Genomic DNA, 17763 nt, shown 5'->3' with positions numbered 1-17763 from the left:
CTCCCCTCCCCCTCCCCTCCCCTCCCCTCCTGAGCGAAGACAGAACTGCGTGAGCCGGAGGCTGACGAACCGCGAGCTGGGCTCGCGCCGACTCGGCTGAGAGTGGACGCTGTGTCGTTTGGCCCCTCCCCTCCCCTCCTCCTCCAGCCTCTTTTTCTGCACTTTTTGGGGGCGGAGAGAGAGAGAAGGGAGCTGGACTAAGGATAAAGCCCCCCTTTTCCCGCCAAGGACCTGAAAAGCCATGGGAGAGAGGGAGGGAGGGGGGGGATTCTTTTTTCCTGGAAGGAAACGTCTCTTTTTCATTTGTCTGTTGGGAAGGGGGGGCGCCTCCCCGCTGGCTGCCTTGTTTGTTTGGCTCCGGCTTTTGGCGCGAGGGCGACTCCGCCCCCCTCCTCCTCTCCTCCTCCTCCTCCTCCTCCCGCTGCAACTACTCCGGCGGCGGAGGGACCCCGGGCACTGGCGGGTCTGCCCGCGTTTTTCGGGGCCGGGACCAGCCCACTTTGAGGAAAGGGGGGGGACGGCGGCGGGAATCTCCTTGCCGGCGCCGCCTCCTCCTCCTCCCCCGCCCGCTCTCTTGCCGGGACGGTCTCTCGGCCGCGCAGGCGCCATTTTGGGAGCCATCAGGTGTGGGGGGGGGATTGTGGAAGGTCGCCCCCCCTCCTGCCTCTCTTGCAGGGAGGGGGCGGAGGACCGTGGAGCCGCCCACTGGGCGGGGGGGGAGGTTTGCAACGCGTGGCGCTCCCCCCCCCTTCCCGTGAATACATGGAACTGCCTAGTACAGTTCGTCCAAGTCAGGTTTATCTGCTCAGGGTCTCAGGCTGGGGGGGGGGGGGGGCCTTCCCCCCCCCCCGAAATTTTCAGGAAGGTGCTCAGCCTCCCCCGGGAGCCACCCTTGCTCCTAGCAAAGCAATGCCTCTGGCCCAGCCCCAGCCCCCTAGGTCGGTGGTTCAGCAGTTCGAGACCCGAGTGTGCCGCATGACGGAGTGAGCTCCCGTCTCTGGTTCCAGCTCCTGCCAACCTAGCAGTTCGAAAGCAAGAAATTGCAAGTAGATAAATAGGGACCACTTCGGTGGGAAGGGAACAGCGTTCCGTGCACCTTGGTGTTTAGTCATGCCGGCCACATGACCACGGAAACGTCTTCGGACAGCGCTGGCTCTTCGGCTTTGAAACGGAGATGAGCACCGCAACCCTAGAGTCGGATTCGACTGGCTTTCGAGCAAGGGAACCTTTACCTTTACCCTTCCAATGTGCTCCGGAATTTGCTTAATTTCATCGACAACACTGTCTTACATTCCAGGTTCCTATGTAGTATTGTTCTTTGCGGCTTCGGATTTTCCTTTCGCCATCAGACACACTTCACTCTTTCTGGGGTCCCTTCCAATGTTCCCCCTAAGCTGTAGAGTCTTGTGAGCAAAAATTCTGCTTTGTGAGCGACTGGCATTAAAGTTGTGAGCGAGCGATTTGGCTGCTGCATCAATCAATTTGCTCCGGAGCCCTCCTTCCTGAGCCGAGACAAAAGATGTGTGAGCCAGAGGCTAAAAAACTGTGAGCTAGCTCACACTATGGGAACACTGCCTGCATGCCAAGCAGAGGCTCTACCACTTAGCCACAGTCCTCCCCAACATGAACACATTAGTCCATTGAGGTCAGTATTGCCTACTTAAAGACTGTCAGCGGCTTTCCAGGGTCTGAGGCTTGAGGTCTTTCCCGTCACCTACTGTCTGGTCCTTTTTGCTGGAGATGCCGGGGATTGAACCTGGGACCTCTTGCATGCCAGGCAGAGGCTCTTCCACTGAGCTGCAGCCCTCCCCAACATGAACACATGAAGCTGCCTTATACTGACTCAGACCATTGGTCCATTGAGGTCAGTGTAAGCTCTTCAGGGTCTCAGGCCGAGGTCTTTCCCATCACCTCCTGCCAGACCTTTTAACTGGAGATGCTGGGGACTGAACCTGGGACCTCCTGCATGCCAGGCAGAGGCTCTTCCACTGAGCCACAGCCCCTCTTTACAGCTCTCCAGGGTATCAGGTCGAGGTCTTTTCCATCACCTCCTGCCTGGTCCTTTTAGCTGGAGATGCTGGGGAATGAATCTGGGACCTTCTGCATGCCAAGTAGAGGCTCTTCCACTGAACCACGGCCCCTTTACAGCTCTCCAGGGTATCAGGTCGAGGTCTTTTCCATCACCTCCTGCCTGGTCCTTTTAGCTGGAGATGCCGGGGACTGAACCTGGGACCTCCTGCATGCCAGGCAGAGGCTCTTCCACTGAGCCACAGCCCCTCTTTACGGCACTCCAGGGTCTTAGGCAGAGGTCTTTCCCACCACCTCCTGCCTGGTCCTTTTAACTGGAGATGCCGGGGACTGAACCTGGGACCTCCTGCATGCCAGGCAGAGGCTCTACCACTGAGCCACAGCCCGTCTCACAAACCCCCCCACACACACACACCCCTCCCCAATCGATTCTCTAGGGCTTTTGCATGCTCTCCCTTTACCTTGGGTGCCCTGTCAGATTGGGGGGGGGGGTGATGGATCTGGTGCCAGGGTTGCTTCTTGACCTCTCAGAGGGAAAGGGTTGGGGTCAATTTTCCATCTAAATCCCCCCCCCCACTGAGCAGTTCACATTCTGAGTGGAATATAACTGCTGTAATCCTAAAATGTGACAAGTGCGCTAAACTAAAACAGTACTGCAAAAATCAGAAAATATATGCTGTTTCAATTAGTTAAGGTGATATGCTTATTTTACAAGGTTGGAATACAAAAATACAGTCCGTTTCAAAGCACTTCTCTTCAGCACTTCTCTTCATGTATAAAATGGAAAATGTGTGACACCTGTTAAGGCATTCCATTTGACTGTGACTTGCCCAAAATGAATTTTCTGCTAGCAATTCTGCTTTGTTATTGACCTATGTAGAAAAAATATGTGAGCATCAGGCTTCATTTGCGCTCTTACAGATGAGACAAAAAAACCTGGAAATTATCCATAGAATCTTGTTCAGAAGGAGGAACGTCGAAACGACACAGGACATTCCGGAGCGCGTCGTTAACATCATTTGCTGCGTTAAAAACCACTTCTGTTTATTTGAAACGGACTGCATTTTTGTATCCCAACCTTGTAAAATAAGCATATCACTTTAATTGAAACAGCATATATTTTCTGATTTTTGCAGTACTGTATTTAGTTCAGCGCACTTATCACAGTAATAATCCCTGTGTAGTGTAACATCCATATACTGTGTACCATACTCTGTTTGCGTAATCTTAAAATGGGCAGTGCATGTCCCTGCAGGGCTCCGGATTGCTGCTGAGCGGGGCTCACTTAGAGGGAACACTGGCTGGAGTCTCTTTCCTCAGCTCCAGGGTCTTAAGCTTGAAGGGGCTAGACTGTAAGGTCGCTTTGGGGAGCAGGTTTATTGCTGCGGCCTGCTCTCCCCCACCCCCGAGTTCTTCTCTTGAAGAATTAGGCTCCGTCACCCTTTTCGGGGAGCAGCGATGGTACAGGGAGCAGAGGGCACTGCAGCATGGTGTTTGCAGAAGAGACATGTTGCCCGTCTCCAACCTTATTCTTAGTGAATGCCAACTCTGGGGACTGCAGGCTTCCCCCCCCCCCCCCCCCGCCCCCCTTGTCCCTGGTGAGGCAGGTGTGTGTGGGAATTACAGCCACCAACCCTAGGGCTGGGCTTTGGTTTTCTGTCGTCTCCTGTCGGGCACTGGGGATGCAGGTGTGGTCTGCTTTAAGGGGGTTCTACTCTTCCTATCGAAGCTCAGTTGCATGGCTGGATGCCTCCTTTGAGTGGATTCCGTGGCATGCTCAGAGATGGGAGGCCCTCTCATTGTAGCAGGAATTTGATCTGCTGCGACTTCCCTTTGTGTGTGTGGGGGGGGGGGGCGCATGAGCTACATCTTGTTTTGTTTGCCCTGATAGGGAATCCACGGGGAAATGTCCTGACATTTCTAGACGACTGTTATTATCCAGTAGCAGGATCGTTCCTTTCTCCAGAGACTTGTTTCCTGCTGTTCTGAAACCCCACTAGTGGAATCTTGTTTATTCCTTCCTGGATTTTTAGCAGGAAGAATCAAATCTTGCAGGAAAATGCGGAGCCTAGCTTTCTCTGTGCTTCATTAGGATAATTGTGGGAGCTTGTTTTCCGGCGTTACACATCTGAGCTAAAGGCAATTGTGTGTTTTGAGAGTATTGGTCCATGCCAGTACCTAGAGAAAAGGGTCTTTCTTTTTGGAAGGGTGGACACTGGGCGTGCGGATAGGGTTCCCAAGCCTGGGTTGGAAAATACCTGGAGACTTTGGGGGTGGAGCCAGGAGAGGGCGTGGTTTGGGGAGGGGAGGGGCCTCAGCATAGTACAATGCCACAGAGCCCACCCTTCAAAGCAGCCATTTTCTCCAGGGGAGCTGATCTCTTTCGGCTGGGGATCAGTGGTAAAAGCGGGAAATCCCCAGGCCCCACCTGGAGGCTGGCAACCACGTGCGGAAGAGGAACTCTTCTCCGTTGGTTGACTCACCTGTGAAACTTTATATCTCCGTAGCCCCCACGGAAACGACAGAGAACTGTGGAAGACTTCAATCAATTCTGCACCTTCGTGCTAGCCTACGCAGGCTACATCCCCTACCCAAAGGAGGTAAGACAGTATCCTGAAAAGGGCCTGGGTATCTCCCAAATTCAATGTTCCCTCTAAGCTGAGTTAGTGTGAGCTAGCTCACAGTTTTTTAGCCTCCGACTCACACATTTTTGTCTCAGCTCAGGAAGGATGGCTCCAGAGCAAACTGATTTATGCAGGAGCCAAATCTCTCGCTCACAGCTTTAATGCCAGCAGCTCACAAAGTAGAATTTTTGCTCACAGGTCTCCACAGCTTAGAGGGAGCCTTGCTCCCAGTTATGGTTTTCTGCTCAGGGAGTTGGGAATTCACATTCTCTCCTCCTCCTTGCTTTCTCCTTGACAGTCAGTTTGGTGTAGTGGTGAAGTGCGCGGACTCTAATCTGGGAGAACCGGGTTTGATTCCCCACTCCTCCACTTGCACCTGGCTGGATGACCTTGGGCAAGCCATAGTTCTGATAAGAGCTGTTCTCGAAAAAGAGCAGTTTCTGTCAGAGCCCTCTCAGCTCCACCTACCTCCCAGGCTGTCTGTTGTGGGGAGGGGAAGAGAAAGGAGTCTGTAAGCCACTCTGAGACACCTTTGGGTAGTGAAGGGTGGGGTATAAATCCAATCTCTTATTCTTCTAGCCTCAATAATGACCGTTGACCTCCTGGCAGTGTTCCCTCTAAGCTGAGTTAGGGTGAGCTAGCTCACAGTTTTTTTAGCCTCCGGCTCACACATTTTTGTCTTAGCTCACAAAGGATGGCTCTGGAGCAAAGTGCAGTAGCTAAATCACTCGCTCACAACTTTAATGTCAATAGCTCACAAAGTAGAATTTTTGCTCCCAAGACTGCACAGTTAAGAGGGAACATTGCCTCCTGGTCCTGTTTGTTTGTGTGCATAATTTTATAATTTCTAGAGTTGTTTCTACCTGTTCAGATATTCCAGTGTTGGGCACTCTGATCAGTTGGAAAGGCACCATAAAAAGTGGCTTCCTTTCTAGCTGCGGTGATTAAGAAAACAAATCTCCCTGAGTTTAATTAGGTTATTGCTGATAACTGTCGACCTATATACAAATTTGATAATTTTAAGTGTGTGCTGGTTTTTGTTGTTGTTGTTTTTTGTTTTTGTTTTTTGTTTGTTTGTTTTATTCTGTACAGTCGCTATGGCTTTCTTGCTAATGCAATAAATATTATTATTATTATTATTATTATTATTATTTTTCCCCATTCTAGAATGAGCCGTGGCCTCTTCGGGGCAACCTGAGCCCCCAGAACAGCACAGGAAGCACCCGAGACAGCGACAGCTGCGCCTCATCCCAGTCCTGCGACTCCCAGGGGCTGTCCGACGACGGAGGGGGCAGGAACACGACGTGCAAAGGGGCCGCGGGGGACCTGTTCCTGAACTGCTCCGACGTTTCTGGCGGCTTCTGCCCGGCCCGGCCCCATCAGCCTAAGAAGAAGAAGCACTCGGCAAAGAAGCTGATCTTGGACCGAGAAGCTGACAAGAGAGCGGTGCTGCTGAGCTTGAAGGAGGAAAGGCTCGAGCCGGGAGGAGAGACTCGTGGGGAAGGAGAGGAGCTGGGCTCCCGCCTCCCAAGGGAAGAACTGCAGTCCGGATCCCTCTTGGAGCAATACGTGAAGGAGGAGAAAGGGTGGATCTACGGGGTGCCGTCAGCCGAAAAGCCACTGGCTGGAGCCCTTGGGCCCGAGGAACAGAGCGCGTGCGAGGAGGGAAGAGTCAGCGCTGCCTGTTGGGACACAAGAGAGCAGAGCAGTGAAGAAGAGCTCAGTAGAGACGGCCTACAGCTCAGTAGTAAGTAGGCAACTCATGCAGTGGTTGTTCTCAGGGTCTCCAGTAGGGGGGTCTTCCTACCCGTGAACGCTTATGTGACGACCCCTTTACTAGGGGAGGTCTAGTTTTACTTTCAAATGTTCTTTCAGTTTCACTCTGGTAGGGTATTCTGGCTGCCACGAGGGAAATTTAGGCTTTCCCAACCTTTTTCTATAATATTTTTCACAGGGTAGGTATACCGAGGGTTTTAGGCGTTCGTGGTACTTTGTGGTTTGAGGAAGGATTCTTTACTGCTGGTATACTTGAAGGAAATAGATTTAAAGAAAGCATAAAGACGAGGGTAAACAATGTGAACAGAACTGGGAATGATTTGAACCATGGCTTGGTGTCTCTCACAAGCCTCTCTCCACTGACAGGGATATTTCATAGGCAACTTTGTAACACTTTTCACTGTACTTTTTCCTAGACTCTCAGCTTTTAATTTTAACTCCTATAACACAGAACTAAATGTCACTCTTTTCACACACAGGGCTGAGTCTCCTTCAACTCCGAGACAGCACTTAACTGACTTCTGCTTCTCTCACAGAAATCACACAGAACAAAACTCCTATTAACTGCTTTTACACAGCACTCTCTGCTGACTGACTAACTGTTTAACTGTTAAACCTTAACTGTCACTCCTGATAGACATACAAATCCTCCACACAGCATCCATTCCAAAACCCCTCCCCCTCTCTGTCACTCACCAATCATACCATTTGCCTGCTTCCAGCACCCTAGTCTTTCATACACCCATACAAACCAAACTTTTAAAGACACACACACAAATAAACATGAAATCGCCACAGCTTACATTTTCAACCCATCTTTTACCACAAAGATCTCACGGTGCCGTGCATAATTCCCCCCTGCCCATTTTATCCTTGCAAGGATCTAGCAAGGTTGGTTAGGAGCAGTGTTCCCTCTAAGCTGAGCTACCGTGAGCTAGCTCACCGTTTTTTATCCTCTGGCTCACACATTTTTGTCTTAGCTCAGGAAGGAGGGCTCCAGAGCAAACTGATTGATGCAGTAGCCAAATGGCTCGCTCACAACTTTAATGCCAGTAGCTCACAAAGTAAAAATTTTGCTCACAAGACTCCAAAGCTTAGAGGGAACATTGGTTAGGAGCAGTGTTCCCTCTAAGCTGAGCTACCGTGAGCTAGCTCACCGTTTTTTAGCCTCCAGCTCACAGATTTCTGTCTCTGCTCAGGAAGGAGGGCTCCAGAGCAAAGTAATTTCTGCAGCAGCCAAATCGCTCCCTCCCAACTTTAATGTCAGTCGCTCACAAAGTAGGATCTTTGCTCACAGGACTCCACAGCTTAGAGGGAGCATTGGTTAGGAGTGACTGGCCCAAGGCCACCCAACAGCATGCCACAGCACAGTAGGGATTTGAATCTGGGTCTCTGATCCTGGTCCAACTCCTGAATTACTACACCACACAGACTGGTGTGATGTTGATGGATTGAATGTGGGACTTTCTGTGTGCAAAGCTTCTGTCAGCGAGCAACGGCTTTCCCCTTTCAACAGGCAGTACTGTAGCTGGGACATTTTTGCTAAATTATTTGGGCACACCGTAGGTGTTACCGTAGGTGTCTGGTGTAGTGGTTAAGTGTGTGGACTCTAATCTGGGAGCACCGGGTTTGATTCCCCACTCCTCCACTTGCACCTGGCTGGATGACCTTGGGCAAGCCGTAGTTCTGATAAGAGCTGTTCTTGAAAAAAGAGCAGTCTCTGTCAAGAGCTCTCTCAGCCCCACCCACCTCACAGGGTGTCTGTTGTGGGGAGGGGAAGGGAGAGGAGTTTGTAATCCGCTCTGAGACTCCTTTGGGTAGTGAAGGGCGGGGTATAAATCCAATCTCTTCTTCTTCTTTTTACTTGATTGTAGGTTAGTGGGGGCTGTAAATAATTGTTTCAAGAACTCTTGTTGGCAGAGTAAGCAGCAGCAGCAGTAGAGGCAGGGTAACAGTTCAGATGGGAACACTCTTATTCATATGGTCTCTTCTTTTTCTCCCCCCCCCCCAGCATCACGCGAAGAGTTTGCAGCTCCCTCAGACAGCAAAGCAGATGGTAAGTAGGTGCTTCAGGTTTCCAGTAGGGGGAGCAAACAGCACTACACACGAACTGGGCTGGGGGGAGGGAGGGTGACTGTGAAGAACAGTCTAAATGCAGTTGGTCAAGTGTGTAGTTCTGCATTGGCTCCCCCCCCCCCCCCTTTTTTTCCCAAACGTTTTCTTCCCGCGCGGGCGTCAGGTTTTTTTTTTTTTAAAGGTTCGGCTTATAGCGATATATGCCCCCCCCCCCCCTTATTTTCCCAAACCCACCTTGGAACAGAAATTCTCCCTCCGCATTGCATGCCGCTTTCACTTTCTTTGCTTTGCTCATCGGGTTTTATGGTACCCTCTACACTGCATGTCGCTTTCACTTTCTTTGATCGTTGGGTTTTATGGTACCTTCTGCAGATTTATGGCCGTTCAGGGGTGACTTCGCAGTCAGTACGGTGTTGCCCCCGCCGCAATGTTCCCTCTACGCTGTGGAGTCTTGTGAGCAAAAATTCTACTTTGTGAGCTACCGGCATTAAAATTGTGAGCGAGCGATTTGGCTGCTGCATAAATTAGTCTGCTCTGGAGCCGTCCTTCCTGAGCTAAGACAAAAATCTGTGAGCTGGAGGCTAAAAAACTGTGAGCTGGCTCACACTAACTCAGCTTAGAGGGAACAGTGCCCCCCCGGCGGGGGGTATCTGAATGTGGATTTGAGCTTCACCTTTCCCCTCACTGTTGAGAAAATGCGGAACGAACGCCAGATGCAGAATCGCCCAGTATCTCCGCTATAGAAGTTATTTCCAGAGTCTCTGGAATGCATATATATATTCATGTGTTGTTGTTATTAAGATTGCTGTGTTTTCTTGCAGAGGATGACGCCTGGGATCTGATCACTTGCTTCTGCTTAAAGCCTTTTGCCGGGAGGCCCATGATCGAGTGCAACGAATGCGCCACCTGGATCCACCTCTCGTGCGCCAAGATCCGCAAATCCAACGTGCCCGACATCTTCATCTGCCAACGGTGCCGTGACGCAAAGCAAGAGATCCGTCGCTCCAACCGTGCCCGCACCGTGCCACGCAAGCGCTTTTGCGACTGACTCTGGCTTAAGGGGCAGCTGGGTTCCCTTTAACGCCTAATCGGATCCCAGAGATGCAAGACAATCAAAATGCAGGAACGGCTCCCTGGGGAGTGGCATACCCCTATAATGAAAGTGGTCCCCCCCCCAAAAAAAAAAATGCTTTGAGACTCTAGGATAGTGAAAGGTATCTTTAAGGCTGGTGGGCACTGTTCTCCCCGTGACAGAACCCGTAAAAGGGATGCTGTTGATCTCAGGGTTACACCAGAGTAGGAGATGCGAAGGCGGCCGGCAGACACAAGTGACTGGTTTGGTGGGTTCCAGTGCACAATGCACTACGTCAGCCAGAAGGCCTCTTTGCCTGTCTGCGGATACAGCTCGGTGCCTTTCTTCCAGGGGGGGGTGTTAGCCCAAATTTAGTTCTAGCGTGGTACGAGATAGCCACCTGGGTTTGTGCGGTTATACTTCCCCAGTCTTTTTTTTTTTTTAGTTCTCTGGCAAAGCCTAGCCCACCCTTTTTGAAACAAGTCAGCTTTCATCTCCAGGAACTTTCTCAGAGGGGGGGGGAAACACATCTACATCATAAGGCCGTTTTCCTTCCGAAGCAGAGCAGGTATCAGAAAACAAGCAGCTCTTGTGTTTCTGCTCCCCGAATGGCAGCCCTGGCCAGCTGCCATCCGACCTGGAGGTGGGGGCGATCGCTTCTGGGTCTTTTAATAAGCCTGCCGTGTTCACAAGCTTGGCAGGGCCTTTGTCAGGCTAGCCACTGACTGGACGGAGGGTGGGTGGGTGGGGAGGAGAGAGGCGAGGCCCCCGCACCGGCTTCATGTAAATACCTTTGTACACCGATACGTAGAAAAACAGCTAGATGAGACTTCCACTTGTACCCGCCTCTCGTTCTAGACCACCTGTTGCACTAGTGTCTTATCTAAAAAAGGAAAGCAGGCAGTGCGGGAGAAGACCAAAGCTCGTTTTAGTGGAAGAGACGAAGGGCGACTTTTGCAAACTGCAAAGAGGGCGGTGGTGGGTAGGCCACAGTCTCCACGGCAGTGAGCTTGAGTGAAAAAGCAGATTGGGTCCTGCTTTTTTTTTTTTCCTTTTCGTTTTTGAGAATTCTCTCCCAGGTCAGGATCTTCCACCTTGGGTTAGCAGGGGGGGGGGGAGATGGTAGAATAGGAATCTGCTATGCAAACCACTGCTGCTTAAAAGGCAAGCGTGCCAGCAAAAGGCTCACTGTACCCTGCCCTCCGGGACTCTTCTTTGACCCATGTGCCTTCTGTCTATGCATTTCACACAATGGCTGTGCCAGTAACAACAGTCTCACTTTCCCCTTTGACTTAAGAGGGGACCGGCTGCCCCGTTGTTACGCTGCAGGAAGGCTACAGGGACTTTTACCCCCACGGTTCAGTCAGTGCCCTCCTCTCCCCTCCCAAATGTTTACACTTTTATAGTCACTTTCTATTAAAGATGTATAGTAGTATATTCTGGTCCTTGTCTGTCGAGTGTCTGGAATTACGTGTATAGAATAAAAACAACTTTTAATCATAATCGTTCTTTTAATCACTGTTCTTCATTTCACAAGCCTGGACATGTGTTAAGTATAGAAGGGAAGGAGGAATTTGTGGGTGCCGCATGACGGAGTGAGCTCCCGTCTCTAGTTCCAGCTCCTGCCAACCTAGCAGTTCAAAAGCAAGAAATTGCAAGTAGATAAATAGGGACCACTTCGGTGGGAAGGGAACAGCATTCTGTGCGCCTTGGTGTTTAGTCACGCCGGCCACATGACCACGGAAACGTCTTCGGACAGCGCTGGCTCTTTGGCTTGGAAACGGAGATGAGCACCGCAACCCTAGAGTCGGATTCGAATGGCTTTCGAGCAAGGGAAACCTTTACCTTTACTTTTTAAACATCCTTTTGCTTTGTGTAACTTTTATTTGATTGCATTCGTAATTAAAGAAAAGGCTTTGGGAAGACGTCCCTTTCCACAGTAGCTGGCCTGTTAGGCTGCATTAAAGAGTACTTTAGTATTCAACAATGTGTGTTAGGAGGGTATGCAAAATACGCAAGTTATATTATGAATAGAATTCTCTTAACAGATGGGAGGCAGACCTCAAGTTTGTCACTTGGTTCTGTGCGTTGACTTGGGATACCAAAGGCATGTTTGTGGGTAGAAAAGTGTCAGGTGCCCTTGGATAATCAAGGAGCCCAGCTGCTAAAAATTTACCTGCGCCTGTAAAGTGGCACTTGTCTCAGCGGAGGGCAGGGTGCATGTCGCAGTTTGTCCAAAATAAACACATGTAATACATCAAAACCGAACAAAACACTCTGGTATTTTGCCCAATCTTAAAGTATGACAATGGAAAGTGTCAGTTTGTTTGGGTATCAGTTTTCCAGTATGAACATAAGAGAAGCCAATGTTGGATCAGGCCAATGGCCCATCCAGTCCAACATTCTGTCACACAGTGGCCAGAAATACCAGGTGCCATCAGGAGGTCTAGCAGTGGGGCCAGGATACCAGAAGCCCTCCCACTATTGCCCCCCCCCCAGCACCAAGAAAGCCGAGCATCCCTTGCCCCGGAGTCCCTATCTATACCTTGTGGCTAATAGTCACTGATGGACCTCTGCTCCATATGCTTATCTAATTCCCTCTTGAAGCCGTCTATGGATTGTGGCTGCCGTCACCTAATGTGGCAATGAATTCCATGTGTTAATCACTCTGGGTGAAGAAGGACTTCCTTTTATCCGTTCTAACCCAATCGCTCAGCAATTTCATGGAGTGCCCACGAGTTCTTGTCTTGTGAGAAAGGGAGAAAAGTACCTCTTTCTCGACCTGCTCTATCCCATGCATAATCTTACAGACCTCGATGATGTCAGCTGTCATTCCTCGGAGCGTGAGAGCCCCAAGTGCTTTAACCTTTCTTCACAGGGAAAGTGTTCCAACCCTTTGATCATTCGAGTTGCCCTTTTCTGCACTTTTTCCAAAGCTATAATATCCTTTTTAAGGTGCGGTGACCAGAACTGTACACAGTATTCCAAATGAGGTCGCACCGTTGATTTATATAGGGGCATTATGATATTGGCTGATCTGTTTTCAATTTTTGTAAACACACAAGATCAGTGGGCTTAGTAGTGACCAGTTCCACTGGGTTCCATGAATGACTAAAGGTAACACAATACATTGTGACATATCGATAATTCTGCGATGAGTGCCACAGGGAGCTAGTCCCCTTGTCACCAAAGCTCTAGTTGTCGAAGATGGCCGACTCAGGGACTGGTCTTATTGAAGAAGAGATTGGATTTATACCCCGCCCTTCACTCAGAGTGGCTTAGAAGAAGAGGTTGGATTTATCCCCCGCCCTTCACTACCCAAAGGTGTCTCAGAGCGGCTTACAAACTTCTTTCCCTTCCCCTCCCCACAACAGACACCCTGTGAGGTGGGTGGGACTGAGAGAACTCTGACACAAACTGCTCTTTTTCAAGGACAGCTGTGCCAGAGCTTGTGACTGACCCAAGGTCACATCAGCAGGTGCAAGTGGAGGAGTCGGGAATCAAACACGGTTCTCCCAGATTAGAGTCTGCACACTTAACCACTACACCAAACTGGCTCTTACTGGTGAAGATTGGGGCTGTTAAACTTTATTTTGAGGAAGAGTTAAAAGTGATGATGGTTGGAATTACTCCGGCGAGGAAATGTGTTTGGGGGGAGGGCATCGTGCCTTGTTTCGACTCTGGCTTTGGGTGCAAAGGGTGACTCTGCCTCCACCTTTGGGTATAAACCTCTAGAATCAGTCTAAAACTAATGCTGCAAACGAAGGCCACAATGCGTTCTAGCAGTAGGTCTGGAGGGGGGGGGGGCGATCCACAAATACACCCCATAATATTCCGTTCCTCTAGATGCCGAACCATTTGCATACCCGTTTGCTTCCCTCCCAAACTTATCCAAGCTCAGGCATCTGTAAATTGCAGCTGGGGATGGTAGCCAACCCCCCCCCCCTCCCCTCAGTAGCCAGTTGCTGCAAAATGGTCTGACCAGTTTTCCATTAACAAGTTGTACGGCTCTTTAGAAACTAATATCTCTGCTGGGAAGACATCATGAAATAAGCTCGCTTTTGGGGGAGAGGGAGAAATGTTATACTTCACATAGAAGAGATTGGATTTATACCCCGCCCTTCACTACCCAAAGGTGTCTCAGATCAGCTTACAAACGCCTTTCCCTTCCCCTCCCCACAACAGACACCCTGTGAGGTAGGTGCGGCTGAGAGAGCTGACAGAAACTGCTCGTGAGAGAACAGCTCTGACAGAACTGTGGCTTGCCCAAGGTCATCCAGCGGGTGCAAGTGGAGGCGTGGGGAATCAAACCCAGTTCTCCCAGATGAGAGTCCGCACACTTAACTAGCTCATAGAAGGTTACCAAGTTCACATACTACCTACTCCAGGTAAAAGGGTCTCAGCTAATAGGGCATAGATTGGTCCAAATAAGACCCCCGGGGGCCACTGCTTTAGAGTGGTCAGAGCTGGGCACCAGAGACAGCTTCATAGGTTCAAGGCTGCAATCCTGTGCCCAGTCACTTAGGAGGCAGCCGCATTAAACCTAAGAGGACTTACAAAATAAAAACACACCACCTGTGACCAATGCTCCCTCTAAGCTGTGGAGTCTTGTGAGCAGAGGTCATTTCTGGGGGGAACGCAGTTCCCCCGGGTGAGGTACCGGGGGGCGGGGCACATGACGAAGCCCCGCCCCCTGCCTCCAGTCGCCCGCTTCCGGCCCTCATTCAGCCAGGAGGAGGCAGAAGAGGGAGGGTAAGTTGCTTCCTCCCCGCCTCTCCCCACTCCTACCTGCCTGGGGCCAGGGAGGGCCTTCGCGGGGCTTCCTTGCACTCCCACCGGCCTTGCAGGTCCACCGCCGGGCCCCTCATGGGGCTCGGCAGTGGAGCTGCAAGGCCGGCGGTGGCGGCCGTGACCATTGGGGGCGGGGTGTGTGGCCTTATGACACACGTCCGGTGATGTCAGGGGGTGTGGCATATGCTAATGAGTTCCCCTAGCTCTTTTTCTACGAAATGACCCCTGCTTGTGAGCAAAAATTCTACTTCGTGAGCGACCGGCATTAAAGTTGTGAGCAAGCCATTTGGCTGCTGCATCAATGAGTTTGCTCTGGAGCCATCCTTCCTGAGCGGAGACAAAGATTTGTGAGCCGGAGGCTAAAAAACTGTGAGCTAACTCACACTCACTCAGCTTAGAGGGAACACTGCCTGTGACGTGAGTATCGCTGAAACTCCCTGGCCAGTGGGCATGAAAAGGCTGTTTTCACCAATCACATAGCACAGAAACAGGGTGAACTTTTTGTACTGTCCGTGCTCTCTCAAAATTTCGTGGCTGAGAAGGTATCCAAGACGGGCATAGAGGGATCTCAATAAACAGCTGATGCTGCTTTGCAGCAGTTGAATAACCAGCTATGGGCCTAGAGCTACAACCTCTTTTTGAAGCAAACGCCTCTGCTTCAAAAAGCAAATTGCCAGGAGAGAAGTTCAAGCCTCAGGTACCATTTCATTCATGTTTCAAGCACAGGCAACCTGTGTGCAATTCCTTTCCTCCGGATTACAGAACATTTTGTGTGAAGGAGCCCTAAAGCTTTTTCTTTTCAAATGTTAAAGGGACTGGGCTAAGCTTTTGGTTTTCAGAGCTTGTGCTGCAAAGATTGCGTGGTTCATTGTCGCCACCAGATGCAGGGGGATGGAACATTGGCAGAGTCTTCAAAACCTGCCATCCCAATAGTTACATTCCTAGTATGTAATAAGGGCCGTGGTGGCGCAGAGGTTAAGGCGCTGAGCTGCAGACCGGAAGGTCGCTAGTTCAGCAGTTCGAGACCTGAGTGTGCCGCATGACGGAGGGAGCTCCCGTCTCTGGTCCCAGCTCCTGCCAACCTAGCAGTTCGAAAGCAAAAAATTGCAAGTAGATAAATAGGTAACCACTTTGGTGGGAAGGTAACAGCATCCCGTGCGCCTCGGTGTCTAGTCATGCCGGCCACATGACCACGGAAATGTCTTCGGCTTGGAAACGGAGATGAGCACTGTTCCCTAGAGTTGGATTCGACTGGCTTTCGAGCAAGGGAAACCTTGACCTTTATAGTACGTAATAAAGCAACCACTAAGAAGTAGGCAACCATTTTGGCCCGAGAGCCAAAAAAACTACAATATGTACTCGTGAAGGTGTTGGGCAAAGAAAACAGGACAGGGGCAAGGTTGGTACTTGGTCAGACACACTTGGGGCAAACCCCACCCTGGCAGCGTTTGCCAGCACCTGAAAAATCCACCTTCGTCTTAGCCGGTAAGTAGTGCAGATCTAGGGGGCGATACAGCCATGGGTCGCCTTCTCTCGTGGCTCAGGCAGAGATCTGGCCCTGGACGCCAAGCAAACTGGGGACCCTAATCAGCTGGAGAAGCAACACAAAAATGTTTCAAATAAATAAAATGAGCCGGAGCACCGCTGTTGGGTACATGTGCCAGGGTTGTCTAGCCCTAATTTAAACAAACGAACAGAGTGATTTAAGCATGGAAGGGCGCACCTTCCCTCCATCTCTGCCTTTAATATCTCGCTCTTCACTGGCACCTTTCTTTTCGTGCCCCAGGATGGCTGCTGGCAGGAGATAGACGGCTACGGCGGATGCCCATTGCAGGACTAAGTATGGCAGGGTGGGCAGCCTGATAACCAGTGCTCCCTCTAAGCTGTGGAGTCTTGTGTAGAGATGTGAAGGCCCAGGAAAAAACCGGAAAAATGCGCGGGGGTGGTGTTCAAATATTTTCCAAATCATTTCTAAAATATATATATATGGTATCAGATTGATCTAATTTCTGTGCACTGAGGACAAGCAAGTCCTAGGTTACAAACTGAACTCTCCAATGCAAGAACAAGATGCATTTCTTCCTTTAGGAGGTGCGAGATTGTCAGAATAAAAAAAAAGTTTCAGTTTTGTTTTTGCATGTGGTAGGGTATTCTGTTTGTAATAATTGTTTGGATACACTATATTTTTAATATGCTAGTTGTGATAATTTCATGCCAAGTAAAAATGTCCATAGTCATATTTTATGTTCCTAAAGTAACAGAATGACTTTCAATCTAGAAAAGACAAAAGAAATGCTAATATAGCATTTTTTTTCAATTTTTCTGAAAATTTCCATTTTTTTCTGGAAAAAAACGGGGGGGGGGGAACGGGGTTTTTTTTCCGAGCTTCAAAATTTTCAGAAATTTTACATCTCTAGTCTTGTGAGCAAAAATTCTACTTTGTGAGCTCCTGTCATTAGACCTGTGAGCGAGCAATTTGCCTGCTGCATAGATTAGTTTGCTCTGGAGCCCTCCTTCCTGAGCTGAGACAAAAATGCACGAGCCTGAGGCTAAAAATACTGGGAGCTAGCTCACACTACCTCAGCTTAGAGGGAACACCGCATACCCCACCTTGGGAGATCCTCCAATGGCAGCCACAACTCCCACCCAAAAGATTCCGAACTCAGATCCACCTACCGGGCAATGGCCTTGCCCACTTTCTTGGCACATACGGCAGGTACCACAGCATCAGCAGGTAGCGTTAGCAGCGGGAACAGTGGTCCCAAGTGTTTGCAGGAAGGCATACATCCTAAGTTCTTACCATTTAAGCCAGGGCTCCCCAACCGTTTCAAACCAGCTGGCATCTTTGGAATTCTCTGACCCAGGGTGGAGGGCACAATCACAAAACGGCTGCCACAGGAGGCAGATCCAACCACAAAATCTCACACAGCGAGGTCATAGGTCACTTGTAATACTAACTCCTTAACATATTAAGCAGGATGGCTTTCAATGTGCACAGCCAATCAGAGACCCTGCTGGCCCGATGCCCCACCTAGGCCCTCCCAGATTCTAAAAACACTTGGCAGGCACCAGGAAAGGTGTCAGCCTGGTGCTGTGGCGCCCAGGGGCATCAAGTTGGGGACATCGGTTTAATGGTTGACATCCCTGCTACACACTCCCTGCCTCCTTTCCAGCCATTCCATCCCAACTCAGACCAGTCGGGTTAGAACGGATTAAAAAGAAGTCCTTCTTCACCCAAAGAGTGATTAACACCTGGAATTCTTTGCCACAGGAGGTGGTGGCGGCTACAAGCCTGGACGGCTTCAAGAGGGATAAACATATGGAGCAGAGGTCCATCGGTGGCTATTAGCCACAAGGTATAGATAGGAACTCTCGGCCTGGGGCAAGGGATGCTCT

The 17763-nt window shown here is 50.2% G+C and overlaps 1 protein-coding gene across 1 annotated transcript; it reads left to right on the top strand.

Moving 5' to 3' along the window:
• The first annotated feature begins 3710 nt into the window (after positions 1-3710).
• LOC107123611 (PHD finger protein 13-like) lies at positions 3711-10290 on the top strand. The gene is made up of 5 exons (XM_015426882.1): positions 3711-3716; positions 4536-4628; positions 5820-6399; positions 8440-8484; positions 9326-10290. The coding sequence occupies exons 1-5, from the start codon at positions 3711-3713 to the stop codon at positions 9550-9552; spliced, it is 951 nt and encodes a 316-aa protein (XP_015282368.1). The 3' UTR covers positions 9553-10290.
• The last annotated feature ends 7473 nt before the right edge of the window (positions 10291-17763 follow it).

The sequence above is a fragment of the Gekko japonicus genome, unplaced genomic scaffold (genome assembly GCF_001447785.1).
Source record: "Gekko japonicus isolate JY-2015 unplaced genomic scaffold, Gekko_japonicus_V1.1 scaffold238, whole genome shotgun sequence".
NCBI classification, from domain to species: domain Eukaryota; kingdom Metazoa; phylum Chordata; class Lepidosauria; order Squamata; family Gekkonidae; genus Gekko; species Gekko japonicus.
Note: the sequence above shows the minus strand (reverse complement) of the source record. Positions and strands in the feature narration are given on the sequence as shown.

Excerpts from the sequence above, each read along its gene's own strand:
- LOC107123611 (XM_015426882.1), top strand. Across the intron at positions 4,629-5,819 it reads ACATCCCCTACCCAAAGGAG|AATGAGCCGTGGCCTCTTCG; the intron begins GTAAGACAGTAT and ends TCCCCATTCTAG. Across the intron at positions 8,485-9,325 it reads CTCAGACAGCAAAGCAGATG|AGGATGACGCCTGGGATCTG; the intron begins GTAAGTAGGTGC and ends GTTTTCTTGCAG.